This window comes from Crinia signifera, chromosome 6 (genome assembly GCF_055691185.1).
Source record: "Crinia signifera chromosome 6, ASM5569118v1, whole genome shotgun sequence".
In the NCBI taxonomy this organism is placed as follows: domain Eukaryota; kingdom Metazoa; phylum Chordata; class Amphibia; order Anura; family Myobatrachidae; genus Crinia; species Crinia signifera.
In genome coordinates, this window is record NC_139222.1 from 140,372,922 (window position 1) to 140,391,109 (window position 18,188).

The 18,188-nt window shown below is 42.1% G+C and overlaps 1 protein-coding gene across 1 annotated transcript in view; it reads left to right on the forward strand.

Annotated features, from left to right (window-relative positions):
* The window catches only part of ITGA2B (integrin subunit alpha 2b), a 55,251-nt gene that overhangs the window by 34,423 nt on the left and 2,640 nt on the right, over positions 1–18,188 (forward strand). The window contains exons 17-24 of the mRNA XM_083150109.1: positions 673–759; positions 1,136–1,215; positions 1,967–2,047; positions 2,328–2,433; positions 10,313–10,462; positions 11,094–11,246; positions 12,371–12,484; positions 15,336–15,437. Of these exons, the coding sequence (XP_083006235.1) occupies positions 673–759; positions 1,136–1,215; positions 1,967–2,047; positions 2,328–2,433; positions 10,313–10,462; positions 11,094–11,246; positions 12,371–12,484; positions 15,336–15,437 (873 nt within the window). The remainder of the gene's footprint in view (positions 1–672; positions 760–1,135; positions 1,216–1,966; positions 2,048–2,327; positions 2,434–10,312; positions 10,463–11,093; positions 11,247–12,370; positions 12,485–15,335; positions 15,438–18,188) is intronic.

Genomic DNA, 18,188 nt, shown 5'->3' on the forward strand with positions numbered 1-18,188 from the left:
AGGGGAATGGGATCGTTCGTCAGACTGCATTTAGGTCTACAGTCATTAGGTCGACCCCACTAGGTCGACTGGCAGGAAGGTCGACCTGACTTAAGGTCGACATGGGCCAAGGTCGACATGACTTAAGGTCGAATTTGCATAAAGGTCGACATGAGGAAGGTCGACTGGTCATAAGGTCGACATGGGTTTTTCACTGTTTTTTTATCCGAATGTCGACACAGTTGGCAATGAGAATCGGACCCTCGCATCGCTCGCTTCGTTCGCAATGCTTCGGGCACGGTGCCTCGCTGCGCTCGGCACACTATTTTATTCTCCCACCACGCCCTAGTGGATGGTAGGGCATGAAATACCGCCTGTCGGCACATGTCGGCTCAAAAAACAGTGAAAACCCCATGTCGACCTTATGACCAGTCGACCTTCCTCATGTCGACCTTTATGCAAATTCGACCTTAAGTCATGTCGACCTTGGCCCATGTCGACCTTAAGTCAGGTCGACCTTCCTGCCAGTCGACCTAGTGGGGTCGACCTAATGACTGTAGACCTAAGTTCATTCTAATAGATGACCGCATCCCCTTCCAGGGGCCCGGGACAGCTGTACCTACAGCACCCCCCTATCAGAGGCTCTGCTTACAGGGCACTAAATAAATGCTTCTACATCATATATTTTCCTAGGAAAAGATAACGTGTACCCCAAAAAAGGCCAATGAGACTGAACTTGTCGTTTGCGAGCTGGGAAATCCAATGAGGACTGGAACAAAGGTGAGTTCCAGATAATGGAAACTTGGCAAACGGGTGAGTAATAGAAAATACATGTATTGTGTACAGATGAGAGAGCTGGAGCTATTTTCTGAAAAGGAAATAGTAGAATAGTTGTATACTTATGTTACCTGTATAGTACTATGAGATTCACACTGCATTATATACTGATATACATCAGTCCCTGCTCCCCCATCTGAGCACACCTGTTGTACAGTAAATAATCCTATTGACACTGATAACTATAATTGTTACAGCAGCGGTCTGTGTATGAATAGGTGGGACTGTATGCATTATTATCTATGACTATGTTTATGAAAGATGCTTTCACTGCCTGTTCACTGTCTAATTTCTGCTTGTTCTGTAAAATGTACTGTAGATCTATGCAGGACTGCAGTTAACCTTCAGTAACCTGGAAGACATTGGGAGCAACATATCGTTTCCAATGCATATAAAGAGGTGAAACTTTATACTACAATCAGTTCTAATAAATCTTTAAGTTAAAATATAGATTGTCTATTTTTCTAAAGTAACATAGTAATGTTTCCATGTGCACAAAAATAATGTCCACAAACCAACGCACATTTTATTAGTGATACCATCTCCCAAAAGTAATACAATGGCATTAATCCAAGATGGAAGTATCTGGGCCTGACAGCCGTGACCCTGTCCCGTTCTCAGCTGGCTCTATGGTGAATCAGCAGGCAGGATTTAATGTCCCGCCTGCCGAATGCCAAAAAGGGGCGTGGCCGCGAGACATGGCTGTGGATCATCGAGCTGCGGCTGTGAGCTCAACAATCAATTGTCGAACTCACGGCCGTTCTCGGAAGAACGGGCCCAACTGCTTTTAAAGTCGGGATCAGTTCTGCCGAGATCACTGTTCAATGCTGTCAGGAAAGACAGCATTGAATAGGGCCCTGCCGCTATTTCCCCCATCGGGGATAGCGGAGGGAGATTGAATACTCCCCTTAATGTGCACTTGACTCTCTGCTGTCTCAAATAGTTAAACTTCTCCTTCCAATAATGAACTGTAACAGGCCCATAGGATTATCACTTTAATGGCAGGCATAATTGTAATATGTATAAACATAGACAAGTTTATATTCAATTTAGTTTATTACTATGCTTTTATATCTCAATTCATGATTGGCTTGTTTCTTTTTGTGTAAAAGTGTAACATGTTGTGCATTTAATAATCTATTTCTTTTAGCCGAAACAGCCAGAATTCAAGCAGTCCAGTTGTTTGGGTGCACTTGAATGTGACAGTAAAAATATCACTCGAACTTCGCGGGTAAGTGAAAAGAGTTGTTGAAGAAGGGTCAATAATACCGCCATGATTGTCAGTGATTCCAGTGACACATTTATGATCTAGGGATTGTGAGCATAATTACTGATTTCAGTGGCAAAGACTGCTACGCTGAGTGCTATGTAGAATACCACAGCATTGTAGAATATAGATTGTCTCTGTAGCTGGTAGAAATTTAGGAAAGTACATATTGTGCAATATTAAGTTCATTTGAAATAATGGGGAGAGAGATTAAATCATTTTTACATTTATTTCCATTACCAAGGAGCTCACACCCTGCTGAAGTTGTTCTCCCATTACCTAATTGGGAACCAAAAGAGGAGTCCAATAAACCACAGGATAAAGGGGAGAAAGTGATCCAAGTCTATGAGGTACAGTTTTAAGGCTTGGTACATACAGTGTGTATTGCTGATTAACTTCATAGGACTTTGTTTTCTAGATGGCCTATTTTCCTAAGTATTTTCGAATATTCACCACATCAAAGGTGTCATTATTTGTTTTTAGATTTGTTATTAACAACCCCTCATGTAACATAACAGGTGGTGCACTTCTCTGTACCTGGTTTTATTCTTATACAGTAGGTCATATTTGGGGAAAGCTGCTTGACCACCTGGCAGTTGCAGCAGCTGTTCTTAACCCAGCACATGCTGCTATCTGCTGGGCCGCAGTGTGGCCAGTGAGGTGCTTAAGTACTATTTTTCTGTATTTATACTAAGGGTACATTGCCACACCTTCTACAATTTGGTCACACCCCATGAAAAGTACCCAGGCCCAGCAAGGTGCTCTGCTGCTCACGGTCCTCCCCCCCACACACACACATATACACTCCATCTCCCTTTGATCAAAGTATGTTTTACAAGCAGCTTTTCCCAAATATGAGCTACTTGTAGAGTTTTATTTTAGGGATCATATATCTCTCTTAGCCCAATAATAGTTATTGAGATTGAGATATTATTATATAAAATATATTTATTATATCTTGTATTGATATAACACATATATTTAACATCTGCAATTATATTCTAATAGACCTTACAATACAATATGCAGAGTACTTGTCATAATTTGATTCCCCAAATATGAGAGTTCGAGACTTGTAATTTTAGCTCCAATTGGAGGATTTTATTTATAGGCAAAACAAACCATACAGAATAGATTAACACAGTGATTGTTGTATATGCTATTATATATATATTTATATATATACGCCTCCTTGCTTATATTACATAAAATTATTGACAAACTTAGATTGCTACAAAACTAACATAAAATGACATACTTACAAGTTACATGGGTATAGCTACCTATGATTCACCTCACCTCCTGCCCATTGCTTATTTATTCCATTCTTTCTCCTGCTTCTCTCTCACATCTCTCCTCCTGACTCTCTGAATGGATTTTTGCTGACTGTCCGTGTGTGTCTGTGAGTCTGAGAGAGTGAATGTCTACTCTATCTCTCTCCTTATATCCCAAATACATGAATTGAAGTTCCCTGTTCTCATGACGTTATTGAATTTATGGATGCTAATGGTGACAGGGTCTCCTGCTTGTCTGGACTCTAGTGGTAATCTCCTTTGCGAGATCTCCTGTTCTGGTCTCTCCCTGTGCATCAATCTATTTTACACTCCTGTTGTCAAAATACAATAGTGTCTTGTTTGTCCTGCAAAGTAACTTGGATGATGTACTAGCAGCTACATTCTCCATAAAGGAAACCAGATGGCTGGGGTCTGGCCTATAGTGTCTACATTGCTTACTCCTTACAGCACAGATTACCTAAATACAAATATTGCTACATTCTGTAAACATTTAAATGATATACATATTCAATTTATAGCTACATTACTTTATAGTATCAAAATAATATTCAATTTCTATGCAAACAAAATTATATATGGTAACAGTCCCCCGCTTGTGACCATGAGAAATTATTTTGATTGGTCACACAGTAAATTACCATACTTGCTTCATATATATTTCCAAACTTTCTTTTCCCAACTCTCCTAACCATACATTAACCATTAGTGTGAAATATCCTAACTTAATTAACCTGATTTACCCTATAATAACAAAATTTGACCAGGGACAGAGGTTATTTATATTCAGTATTCATGAGGAAAATATTTTCATTGCTACAGACAGTTATATGCCACGCCGCAGCTTGCCTTGTAGATGTTGTTTGGTCGATGTGTGAGGACACTTTCCTTGTACTGTTGCTCACAGTGATTTCCTGGCTGAGGGTTGTCACCTGTGTGGGTTGCAGTTCTTGGAGACACTTTACATCTGCAGTATGGTGGACGTAGAAGTAGAATTCTTCATAGACACTTTACATTTGCAGTATGGTGGACGTAGAAGTAGAATTCTTCATAGACGCTGTTGACTTGCTTGAAATGTTGCTTTACTTGTGTAGAGGCTGTTGACTTGCTTGAAATGTTGCTTTACATGTATAGAGGCTGTTGACTTGCTTGAAATGTTGCTTTACTTGTGTGGCCCTTGGAGTGCTGTGGTCTTGATAAATTTCTTCACCACAGTTTTGCAAAACACGGGGCCTTCGATAAGCCTCATTAATGCAGTCCTTAGCGAGTTTGCTTTGTATGTCCTTTACGATTATCGCTGTGATCGTGACAAGTGTCCTTGTGCGTCCTTTAAGATTATCGCGCTGCAATCATGATAAGTGTCCATGTCTCTCTTTAACCCCAACCTTGTTGTGTTGAACAAAACAGTTTGTGACGTTGAATACAGCAGTTGAAACTTTAACCAAGTATTTTTGCTTTACTTGTTGATAAGAACATTTATCTTCAGGCATTGGCAGGTAAATGTCTGGGGTAGATTCTAAAGGATCCACTCAGTTTATACTAAATTTCCTCACTGAATAATAATTTACCATTCAGTCTCTGATCTCTTACCTACCTTCCTATATGCTATCTTATCTTAAACTAAAATAACCATACACCAGCTAAATCCTATAACTAACAATAATATTTTGATTTGACATACCTATGACAACATCCTATCAATACATATTTTGATTTAACGTATCTATGACAACATCCTATCAATACAACAAATGACTATGATTTTGCTTCAAAGTAATACCAAATATCTGTTAAGAATGGGTTTGTCTATATCGAATTTCATCCAGTGTGTGTGATATGCAGCCATGTGCATATACAATAACTACAATATTCCATCTATGCTATTATTCATTCTCTTAGACTTGGTTAAGTCTGTATTAAGAGATTGGTCCATCTCAACAACTAACAAAACATTTTTCTTTTCCAATTTGATGTAAGGCATACCATTCTTTGTCTGATATTTAAGTTAGTTTGAAGCTTTTTAAGAAGGAAGCGTATATATAATCAGCATATACTCATATGGAGAATATGAAGAAAAAATAAAATATTTACAAGGTATATACAATGACATAAGAATGAAGATCATATGTGTGAATTGATTGGCGATTAAAAAAAATGTATGTACAAAAGGATTCTGCATACTTGGTGGTTAGAATGATGCACACTGTAATGGAATGTGCATGTATCACAGTGTCCTGACAAACAAACAAACAATGATTGCTGTAGTGAGGGGGTTAATGAACTTCTGAAGAAGAGAAAAGGGGATTTTGTCCATGTGTCCAGAAAACAAATAATAGTTGCTGTATTTAAACCTTTTCCTTCTCTGAAGGACCGAAGAAAGAAAAATAAACTAATAAAAAGTCCTTTGATTTTTGTCCATGTGACAGTTTTTTTTAGAGCTACTGTGGATTCTCCTTGGATGACAAACACAAGCTGTGCAAGGTACTGGCTCTTTGCATAATTGCAGCAATAAAAGGTTTAGTAGAGGTTGTTGTTGCGACTTGGGGCTTTCTTTAAAACTTTGTGTCCATCAGTATTGAAGCTGCTGTGCAGGACTAAAATTGAAACAAAAAGAAATACAATTACTATTATTGCTATTTACAAACTGGTGTGACAATGCTGCTATATCTTTTGTGCTATCTACTGGTCCAACATTGCTGGCCATGTTTTCTGGTCTGTGCCATTTCTCTCCTCTATGCTGCCAGATGCAGACTTTCCATAACTATGGTTTTTAAGGACTTAATAACTAGCAATGGTTGCTGGTCCGTGGCAGTCTTTACTTTCTGTAGTTTTGTGTGTCATTGACAGCACAAACTCTGCTGCATATATGATGCTGGGCAAATTTAACTTGGAAAACTGGGCTGGTTTAACATGTGAGATCCTCTCAAAGCAAACAATGGCTACATTGGGTTTTAGAAGTAAAATAAGTGATACCACCGTCTGACTTGTGTTTGCACTATCTGAAGTGGTCTGAATCCAGCACTTCTCCATCTGCAGTGCTTGCTGTTCAGTGAGACTCTTCAGCCTTGGAGAATTTTGCCAGCCCTGGAAAATATTCTTGTGGGGAGAGAAACTTGTTAATCCGTGCCGGATACCTTTTGCAGGTTTCAGGAGGGCTTTCTGCCTGTCCAGATCTGTAACAAAATTGTTAGGTTTCCAGGGTACAAAAACATATTCATCCTGGTGACACTTTGTATCATTGCTGAAACTTGGTGTGGTGTTTCTAGATTGACACTTTGCATTTGGTCTCTCTGAGAGACTGCAAACATTTGCTCCACCACTAGATGTCTCTAACTGCTGTGTGGGGGTTACAGAGATGGTGGAACCTTTTGTGTGATCATGCATGCTCAAATTCATGCCATTGCTCAGCTCAGACATATTTGTGGCTGAATACATTTGCTCTTTTAACTCTGTGACAACTTTACCTACAATTGGAGTGTGTGTGTACAAGGTTATTGCCAGTTCCCTTTTCCCTGAGGGCAACACAATTTCTTTTGTCACAATAGGGACTATGAGTGTGGATTTTGCAGAATCACTCTCCTTATTGTACTGATCTCCCCCCTTAATCAAAACAGTGCAGGGGACATCTCTCATTGCTCCTGCTTTATTTGCAGTAATATTACGTTCTCTCTCTATTACAGAGCCCTGATTAGCATCTGTGACCATTTCAGACTTTGTAGTCTGTTTGTGAATGAGCCCCTCTGTGGTCTCATCCCTGCTCCTAACACCTTTGCTGGGTGCTTCTGTGATCCCTTCCTGAGAGATCTGGGCAGTTTGTTTACAATCTGCCAGAAAATTTACTTTTGTCTCAGAATTCTTCTGAGTACACTTCTTAACCTTTAGGGATTTTAAGAAGGAATTCACATTTGCATTCATTTTCAGGCATGCGCTCTTAAGACGTGAACCTGATTTATCTTTACATTCCTGCTTAACTTCTAAAGTCGCTGCTCTGTGCATTTTCCTAAATGTTACAGCAACTCTTTTCATTTTCAACATTGCACTTATTTTACAATGCTGTATTTATACTTTTGTACACAAGATATCCTCCCAATGAGAGTGTCCGGATTCTCAAAGTTAACTCTAATATCTGGTACTAATTTTAATTTATTTGGAAATGCTCATTTCCACTTTTATTTATTCTAGGCCTTTACCATTATCAAGTGCCTATTAGTAACATACCCCACTGTGATCTTGCAATGTGTCAGCAGGCTAACCAGCCCTTGTGCTGAGCCTAGTAAATATAGTATTAGTTAAAAATGTTTCTGAATGAGTCCATATTATCAATATCTAAGCGTGCACTCCCAGATAATGGTAACAATGGAATATCAGTTCTGTTTCACCAATACGTTATTCTAGGTCTACAAACAATGCAAGATAAAAATACACAATAGTATTACGTTTTCCTAGATACATCCTCACTGTGATTCTGTAGGTTAGGTAGCCAGCTTCACGCATTTGCTACTCCTTATAAATATTATAATCATACAATCAGATACCAAAATGTACAAGTCCCTTCGCGGTCACCATTGTAGAGTTTTATTTTAGGGATCATATATCTCTCTTAGCCCAATAATAGTTATTGAGATTGAGATATTATTATATAAAATATATTTATTATATCTTGTATTGATATAACACATATATTTAACATCTGCAATTATATTCTAATAGACCTTACAATACAATATGCAGAGTACTTGTCATAATTTGATTCCCCAAATATGAGAGTTCGAGACTTGTAATTTTAGCTCCAATTGGAGGATTTTATTTATAGGCAAAACAAACCATACAGAATAGATTAACACAGTGATTGTTGTATATGCTATTATATATATATTTATATATATACGCCTCCTTGCTTATATTACATTAAATTATTGACAAACTTAGATTGCTACAAAACTAACATAAAATGACATACTTACAAGTTACATGGGTATAGCTACCTATGATTCACCTCACCTCCTGCCCATTGCTTATTTATTCCATTCTTTCTCCTGCTTCTCTCTCACATCTCTCCTCCTGACTCTCTGAATGGATTTTTGCTGACTGTCCGTGTGTGTCTGTGAGTCTGAGAGAGTGAATGTCTACTCTATCTCTCTCCTTATATCCCAAATACATGAATTGAAGTTCCCTGTTCTCATGACGTTATTGAATTTATGGATGCTAATGGTGACAGGGTCTCCTGCTTGTCTGGACTCTAGTGGTAATCTCCTTTGCGAGATCTCCTGTTCTGGTCTCTCCCTGTGCATCAATCTATTTTACACTCCTGTTGTCAAAATACAATAGTGTCTTGTTTGTCCTGCAAAGTAACTTGGATGATGTACTAGCAGCTACATTCTCCATAAAGGAAACCAGATGGCTGGGGTCTGGCCTATAGTGTCTACATTGCTTACTCCTTACAGCACAGATTACCTAAATACAAATATTGCTACATTCTGTAAACATTTAAATGATATACATATTCAATTTATAGCTACATTACTTTATAGTATCAAAATAATATTCAATTTCTATGCAAACAAAATTATATATGGTAACATACTGTATAAGAATAAAACTAGGTACAGAGAAGTGCACCACCACTTATGTTCCGTGTAGTTACTTATGGCAAAATTACGCTCGTTAGCTCATGAAAAATGTACATTCAGTGTGATTCGCATTCACTTGGTTTAACCTATTCTGCAAATAGGGATAATTGAATTCCATGGACAAGACTTTGGCAGTGCACATCCATTTTCAAACTGAATGCTCGGAAGAGCTCAGAGGCAAAACAATGAGAGATTCCACATTTATGTCTGCCAAGTGTTAGCTTATCATTAATTTGTATGCACGGGTTGGGGATCATTGGGTCTACAACAACTAGGTTGACATGGGTCAAGGTCAACATGGAACAAGGTCGACATGACATTAGGTCGACACAAGTATTAGGTCGACATGGGCTAGGTCGACAGTCAAAAGGGGTTTTTCACTGTTTTTTTACCCGAATGTCGACAAGGACACAGTTTGAAGTGCACCGCATCCCCTCGCATCGCTCGCGATGCTTCGGGCGTGGTGCCTCGCTACGCTCGCCACACTATTTTATTCTCCCACCTTGCCCTAGTGGATGGTAGGGCATGAAATACCGTCTGTCGGCACATGTCGGCTCAAAAAACAGTGAATAACCCCAAGTCGACCTTTTGACTGTCGACCTAGCCATGCCGACCTAATGCTTGTGTCGACCTAATGTCATGTTGACCTAGACCCATGTCGACCTAGATTCATGTGGACCTTGACCCATGTCGACCTTAACCCATGTCAACCTTGCTGCATGTCGACCCAGTGGTGCCGACCCAATGCTTGTTGACCTAGTTGTTGTAGACCTAATGACCGTATCCCGTATGCACTGTCTGACCATTTTTCATAAGGGCCAACAAACTATGCAGAGTTTGCTCCATTCATTAAGCAGTGCAGCTCAGAATGACGATACCATTGGTGAATGGATAACATTTATAAACCCTACATACTGTAGTTCTTCTTTTGTCTACTTTGTACTTTGCTGCTTAAAATATTGATACATAAACATCCAGCGATAAGCAATATAACTGCTCTCATGGAACCAATATGATCTTGTTATACTGTATATTGAGTGCTCATACTGTAGATGTCTTGCTTGTGCTTTGACAAAAGCTATTTGTCAATGGGTAAAAATGTAGTCTGTTTTGATCTTAATCAATGCTTGTGATTATCATCATCTTTTGATTATACATTTTGACTGTCTGTAAATACCCTGTTTTGTTGTATCACTGTCCCCTTTGTAAAGCGCAATGGAATATGCTGCGCTATATAAGAAACTGTTAGTTAATAAATAAATAAATAAATAAATATTGGTCTCATATCCACATATGTTTTTTCCTAGTTGCACAATGCTGGACCAGGCACTGTCCATGTCAAGTTTGTTGTTCAAAGTCCTGAGAACTATGAAGATGACATCTTCCTGTACCCATTGCTTTTGAAGACTGATGATAACATGCAGTGCACCAACCTATCAAACATCAATTTTCTACAGGTCACTTGAACATCTTGGTTCCATCCTTAGTCCAGAGCTTATTACCATATCGGTTTCATCTCCTATTTCCACATTATATAATTTCGTTCTTGGAAAGAGTTCCAATGTTGTTAAGTTTTTTTAATAAAATAAGTGTTAAGTTATTTTACTGTCTTCTAACACAGTGGTTCCCAACCCTGGTCCTCAAGTACCCCCAACAGTGCACGTTTTCCAGGTCTCCACACAGAATAACAGGTGAAATAATTAGCTCCACCTGTGAACTTTTAAAATGTGTCAGTGAATAATGAGCGCAGCTGTGCACCTGCCAGGTGACCTGGAAAACGTGCACTGTTGGGGGTTGTTGAGGACCAAGGTTGAGAACCCCTGTTCTAACATAATTGTCAGTCAAAGTTAGGTCCAACAACTTATGTAAATTCTTCCCAATTCATTGTCTCGTGTAAATTCCATGCTCTTTCCAGCTAAATGAAACTTCCTAATATTGCCTCAAACCTTGAGTTTTCCTCATTCCTTCGGAACAATTGTTCAGTTCACATGTTTGCCATCATATTGTTGATAACTCTTTTTTACACTGAAAGATGTAGAACATCTTGCTCGTATATGTACAACAAGAACTATCTTTCACTCTTCTCAGCTGGACCTCATGGGGGTAACTGAAGCACCTGTCAACTACAAGAAGTCAGATGGCCGGAGGCTGAGTAAGAGAGATGTGACAAGAGATGAACAGGTTGCTGGGAGCAGAAAGAGTGTTAACCAAACCTCCAAAGCAATAGGTCCCATTATGCTGGTAAATATTCATGGCAAATGTCTGCAAACAGTATTCTTTCTATCATATTACTGTACTGTAACTGTTACTGAGGCTAAACAGCATGAAAGTTCAATATTGGAGCAGACTAGTGCGCACGTTTGAAATAAGACCAGTATATGCAGGGCGCGTGCCACGGCTTAGCTGGGATTTTGTTTCACTTGCCTCTGATAGGTGAAGCCAGCCCATTTTCTGGTAAAAGCAGGTTGCAGTTGGTGAGAACACACAGGTTTTACTGAAACTGTGTGTTTTCTGGAGAATTTTTTTTCCAGCTGACTAAATTGGGGAGCCCTGAAAATTAGAGAAACATTGGAAAAAATTGCCAGAAACCCCATACATACAGTATGATTTCTCAGCAGTGGGGATGCCAGTATTCAAAAAGAGGGACCCTGGATTCCCAATACATAAAATCTCAATAGGGGCTCCATTCGGTACCTAAGCCTTTCCCCTCCACCACCTAACCCTGCCCCCCCCCCCCCCCAGCCTGACCCTAACTCTTCCAGCTAGTGCCTAAACCTAACCCTCATATCCCACCTTTAAAAACTACCAAACTACCCCCCTCCCCTCCTCCCCTGAACTCAGCATTACTCCAACCCCACCTTGTAAGTGCCTTAACCTAATTGCCACCTTGGCAACCTAACCCTAAACTCCTCTCCCCCCCACAGTCTACTCCTAAATCACCACACTAGTGCCTAATCCTAACCCCGCCTTCCCAGTCCTGACCCTAACCCTGGCATGCTTACGTTCAGGGTATGTGTCAGTATTCTGTCGTTGGCATCTTGATCTTTTCAAAGTTCCGAGGTGGTGTTCTGACAGCAGTTGAGATATTGCTTTGGTATACTGAATCCTGTACGTATTTGCAGGTAATTGGATATAAAACAAAGATGCAATCAGTTGCAGGGGTCACCCTGTATTTTAAAAGCTATTAATCTTAATAACCAGAAGAAAAAAAAACTGTTACCCACCATTTCCCAGGTAATCCAATGCAGATCCTTTAGCAGCAGGAGCTCTGTAAATACAAATTCAGCCATGATAAATGGCATACATTTGGTGATGTGAGTAGGACAAAAAAATAATATTTGCTGAATGTTTTGTTTTTGTTTCAGAATTGTAGCAATTCACATTGCTGGAAGATAGAATGTATCATACAAAATATGAAAAAAGGGGAGAGAGCGACAGTGAAACTTCAGTCTATTCTCTGGGTGTCCAGCTTTTTAAAGGTGAGATAAGGTTTAGCACCCCTGCTAGAATATACAACAATGGTGAGCAATTAACTACTCAGAGGCTGCTGCTACATGCAGGGCTCATGGGTCCTATATGCAGTGGTTTAGCTAGGTGCCACGGTGCCCGGAGCAAGGGCATGTTTCGCGCCCCTCCGTGCCTGCTCCTTACCCATGCTCCCTGTGCCTGATGCCTACCCTGTGCCCCCTGTGCCTGATGCCTACCCTGTGCTCACTGTGCCTGCTCCTTAGACCCTGTGCCTGCTCCTTACCCCGTTGTCCCCACCATGCCTGCTCCTTTCTCTGTACCTCCCCCCATGTTTGCTCCCCCTCCCCCCTGTGCCTGCTCCTTACCCTGTGCTCCGGGGATACAGCCAGTGGGCCATGAGGAGGGTGTGTGGCAGCAGCAGGAAGCAGAGGAGCCGGTGATCCAGTGATCCAGTGTCAGAGGCAGCGCAGGAGCTGGGAGGAGACCCAACTGTAATCAGCTATGCCGCCACGAATCAGTGGAGGGGAGAGGAGGGGACCAGCAGCACACATCGTCCATAGCAGTGCTGCGCCTCCAAACCCCACCCCTTCCTGTCGCCAGCTCGCAGTTTTTTTTTGTGAACTCTGACACGGGCCCCCCTGAAATGGCCAGGGCGAGCTGGCAGTGCAGGCACGGCTCCGGCACCCTCTGATGTTCCGGCGCCCGGAGCTCGTGCTCCGCCCTCGCCTATATGGCTCTACAAGGTATGGACCTTTCCCTGGTATCTGGTGGCTGTGTGAGAAGGATATTGATGTAAAATATTAGTCTACGGAAAGATGGTGGTGTCTGCTCAGAAGCATCACTACTTAATAGTCAATAGTATTCTATTATATGCGCTGTGTTGACCCCTTCATAACTTTGCTCTGATCTTATAATGTAACCTGCTGCTTATCTGCAAATATAATTTGTGGTCTCCTTCTGACACAAAAAAACACTTGTAAAACCTCTTGATAAATATAATGTACCATAATGCTGATTGAGAACAATAATCTAGATCAGGGGTTCCCAATCTTTTTTTAATCACGGCACCCTAGAGTATCAGAATTTTTCCAAGGCACCCCATGGCCCCAAAAAAGATATATCAAATTAAGTAGATTGTGTTTATATGAGCTTCTTAGGTTCAGTTATGTGGTAAAGGGCAGGATTTGCTTCTGATTGTATACATTTTATGATTGGCAGCCACCAGCACTGGTTTTGTCCATAAATAATTGATCATAATTAATTAGAATTGGTCCTGGACGACCAACCCGAGGCACCCCTGCAAGTGTCCCGAGGCACCCCAGGGAGCCTAGGTGCACAGTTTGGGAACCACCAGTGGCGTAACTACCGAAGGTGCAGGGGGTGCAGCTGCTACGGGGCCCGGGCTGTCTCAAGGGCCCGCTGCTCCACCTGCACCAGACATATTAGAGCAGCGGGCAGCATGGAAAGGGGCCTTGGACAAGGAGGCACTGCACAAACTCGTTTCATGCAGCACGCACAGCGATGGCGGAGGGGCGGCAATGTCGGGAAGCAGCAGCAGCCATTGACGGGACTCAGTGTTAGAGGCCCTGTGAATCTGCGATCTAAACCCCGCCCACACATTTTATGACACCCTGCGCAGGGAGTAATCACAGGCGCAGCAGCCAGAGAAAGAGTATTACTCCGCGGGCCTGCCATTGTTATCAGTTGCCTAGAAACGTCCACGCCGGACTGCTGAATTATATTGACCTGCTGAGAGACTTCCGCGCACCCGCTTGTGAGTCACCTGCCTGAGTGTGAGAATCAATGGTCCCAGTCCCCCCGGGGTGCTGCAGAGGAAGCACAATGTTCCCCACCATGGACGTGCTACGGGTACACAGGAGGAAGAGGACGTCTCTCTTCTGGTAAGTTGCTGCCTTAGCCCATGCCACAACCAGTAGCCCAGTGTCCTGCCCAGTAGTCAGCTGTGGGAGGAGTCAGTGTTGATTTTCACCTCCCCCCCCCTAAATGTAAAGTGTACATCTGCCCCTTTTTCATCCCTGCAGTGTCAGGCTAGGCAGGGGGCTAGAGGGGTCTATGTGACATAAGAGCTTAAAAATATGTATAATATCTTATTCAAATTATAATTATTACATTATTTTACAATGATGTATTTTATATATCTCTCTCTCCCTGTCGCTCTCTCTTCGTATCTCCTAGTCACTGATTCTCCTCTCTGTCACCATCACTGTCTCTCCTTCTCTCTCTCACCGTCACTTTCGCTCTCACCGTCACTGTATCTCCTCTGTGACTCTCTCACTGTCCCTCTCGCCGCCACTGTCCCTCCTCTATCTCACCGTCCCTGTCTCTCCTCTCTCTCACCGTCCCTGTCCCTCCTCTCTCTCACCGTCACTGTCCCTCCTCTCTTACAGTCACTCTATTCCATCTCTCTCCCCATCGCTACCTCTCCTTTTTCTCCTTGTCACTGTGCCTCCTTTCTCTCACTGTGGCTCTCGCTCCCCATTGCTGTCTCTCCTCTCTCTCTTTGTCACTTTCTCTCCTTCTCCCTCTCCTCGTTACTGTCCCTCTTTCTCTCTCACTGTCACTGTCCTTCCTTCCTTCTCTCTATCTCACACACTGTTGCTGTCTCTCCTCTCTCTCCCGGGTGAGGGGCCCATAGCAAATATTTTGCTATGGGGCCCATTAAGCTCTAGTTACGCCCCTGGGAACCACTGATCTAGATAGAACACGGCTGCAAACATTTATTTACAATGCTTTAGTATACTTGACTAACGTCCATAATAGGTCAGAAATGTTTACAAAAAGCTACAGAGCTTTAGAACATTACATGTCTGGTCCTCAATTTCTCACTTTACCACCACACAGAGACCACAGCAGCAGTTCATTTTGCGTTCAAGAGGTTATTTCGAGGTGATGGGTGTCCCCTACAGGATCCAGCCTACAGCATTGAAAGATACAGAAACATTGGTACTTTTTTTTTTTTATTAGTCTTTTTATTTTAAGCTGAAACAATTCTCAAAAATGTAGAAGTAGGGCAGGACTGTAAAAGATAATTAAATTAATGGTCCAGATTATTGCAAATACAAGCAAGGAAGGTATTCTGTTATGGGACACATAGAATGCTATATGCTGCTGTTAAAGCAGTTTTTTTTTAGGCTTTGTGAAGTTGTCTTTTTATACAAGAAAGACATAGATGAAAGGCAAAATAAAACAGAAATACTACATTATAGTGGTATAGCTAGGTTACAAGGTGCCCAGTACACACTATGCCACACACCGTATTATTTCACTTAATGCAACACACTGTAATGCCCATTACACATTATGCCACACACTGTAATGCCTATTGCATATTATGCCACACACAGTTATACCACTGACACCATTTTATGTTCCACACATAAAAATGTCCCAAACAAATGATGCCCCAAAGTATGGCTTCTAATTACTTTTTGCCAGGGGTTTCATGGCAAAAGATGCAGCTTTCTGCATCTTCTCCTAGCGGCACCAGCATTCCCGGCACTTCTGGGTAGCGCTATACATTTTGCACCCCTCATGGCATTTTAGTGTCACTTACACGCATAATGCCCCCACTAGTGCTGCTTACACGCATAATGCCCCCTGTAGTGCCGCTTACACACATAATGCCTCCACTAGTGCTTCTTCCACACATAATGCCGCCTGTAGTGCTGCTTGCACACATAATGCCCCCTGTAGTGCTGCTTGCACACATAATACCCCCTGTAGTGCCGCTTACACAGATAATGACCCCTGAAGCATGGCTTACCTACATGCTCATTCTAGGTGATTTATTATCATTGCCAGGAGTTACATACCCGTTGCCATGGGGGTTACATGCTCATTGCCAGGGGGCTGCAGGCTCACAGTTCGCCACGCTTCTGGAATCTGCACTTCTGGGTAGCAATGTACATGTTGCGCTCCCCTGACAGAAGTTAGAGGTCCAGTAGAACCACTAGCACCTTTCTAAGGTGGTGTCCATTTTTTAAAGGGGCGCAGGGTCTCTGGTTGCAGATTCCACAACCCCACACCCTCCCCCGCCAACATTCCTAGCTTCTGTGATCAGGCACAGTAGAGGAGGCAGTGCACCCTCTTTCCTACTCATCTCCTGGAGCTTACGTTCTGCCGGTGCTGCCCTCCCTACACCCATGATGACAGATCTCCTGGTGTCCCTGCATGAATCTAGCACCTAATCCAGGACTCAACTCAGGTGTTTCTACCATGATGAAACTAGAATTGTCCCACATAGAAATGAAATGTGAGGTTAGAGACTAGATGTCTAAGAGGGTTAAAGACCCTTTTTGACTTTCATTTAAGGAAGTAAGGTAGGGGGAAATGGAGAAAGAATCAACATAACCAGACAGACACATAAGGGGAATATGGACACAAGGACAGGTGGTGGGGGTTGGTGTCCCAGGATTGTGGTGCAGCTATAACAGGGGTGAGGGAATGTGAATATAAATATAAGGAGGATATACAGTTCAGTTATCAACATCTTGAGTGGGTGAAATCAGCACAGACTGGGCAGTGGAGTAGCTAAGTTTTGGGCGCCCCCCCCCCCCGCCGCCGCCCCGCCCAGCACCCCCCGCCGCCCATGCAAACCCCCCCCCCCCCAATCCCCCGCAGCCTTACCTATCGCGCTGGTCCCGGCGGCTCTATTCTTCTGCTGAGGACCACCACAAAATGGCCGCCCCCATACAGCAGACAGTTTCAGAGAACTGTGTGCTATATGGGGGCGGCCATTTTGTGGTGGTCCTCAGCAGAAGAACGGAGCCGCCGGGACCAGCGAGATAGGTAAGTCTGCGGGGGATGGGGGGGTGTAACTATAGCACCGCAGCCCCCGGCGCCCCCACATGCACAGCGCCCCCCCCCCGCGCGGTGGCGGGGGCTGCAGTGCTATAGTTACGCCGCTGAGACTGGGCATGGCCTAAGAGGGGAATACCTTGCCTCTCTGTTCTACAGTTTTTTTTAAAGCAGCAATCATCTACACTGCAAAATCAAACTGGGTTTGCAGTGTAACAAACTGCAGATTTCTTACCAAATATCTCACTTTCGGAATCTCCCACCCTATTAAATTTCCCCTCCTGTTTCCATTTTTCCCAAGTAATAGTATTACATGGAGAAAAACTTGCTGCTATATGTGCTAAATGGGTAGTTAAGAGTTTGATATCACAAAAGCTAAGTAAAGGCCGATACACACTGGGCAAGTTTGAGCTAAAAGAAGCACATTTGTCATTTGAGCGTCTTTCAGCTCAGTGTGTATATACCTTTACTTTAGTTAGTGTTTTTGACTCATTTGTTTATTTCTTGGTGGTTTTCCAAAATACTACATATTTGGAAAATGTATTTTAACATGTAAACACACTGACTATGGTTTTGCTTTTTATACATTTTAAATGCAGTAATTCCTAAGTACCGTATATTAATTTTTAATGGTTATTATCCAGGGGGTTGAGTATAAGGGATAATGGTTTTGTGAAATGTTGTATCCTGATACTTTACTTTCAATAATCTTCATAGACATATTCATGATTATTACAGAGTTTTTTAAGGTTTAGTGAGGAGAACATGGTTTGATCTGTAAATAATTTCATTGCTGTGTTTAGTATCCTATCTAATGCAAGGCTAGCGCTGCTCCTCACCGCTATGGGGGGAATTCAAGTGTTTTGCTTGCTAGTTGCCACTAGATATAGTACTGAT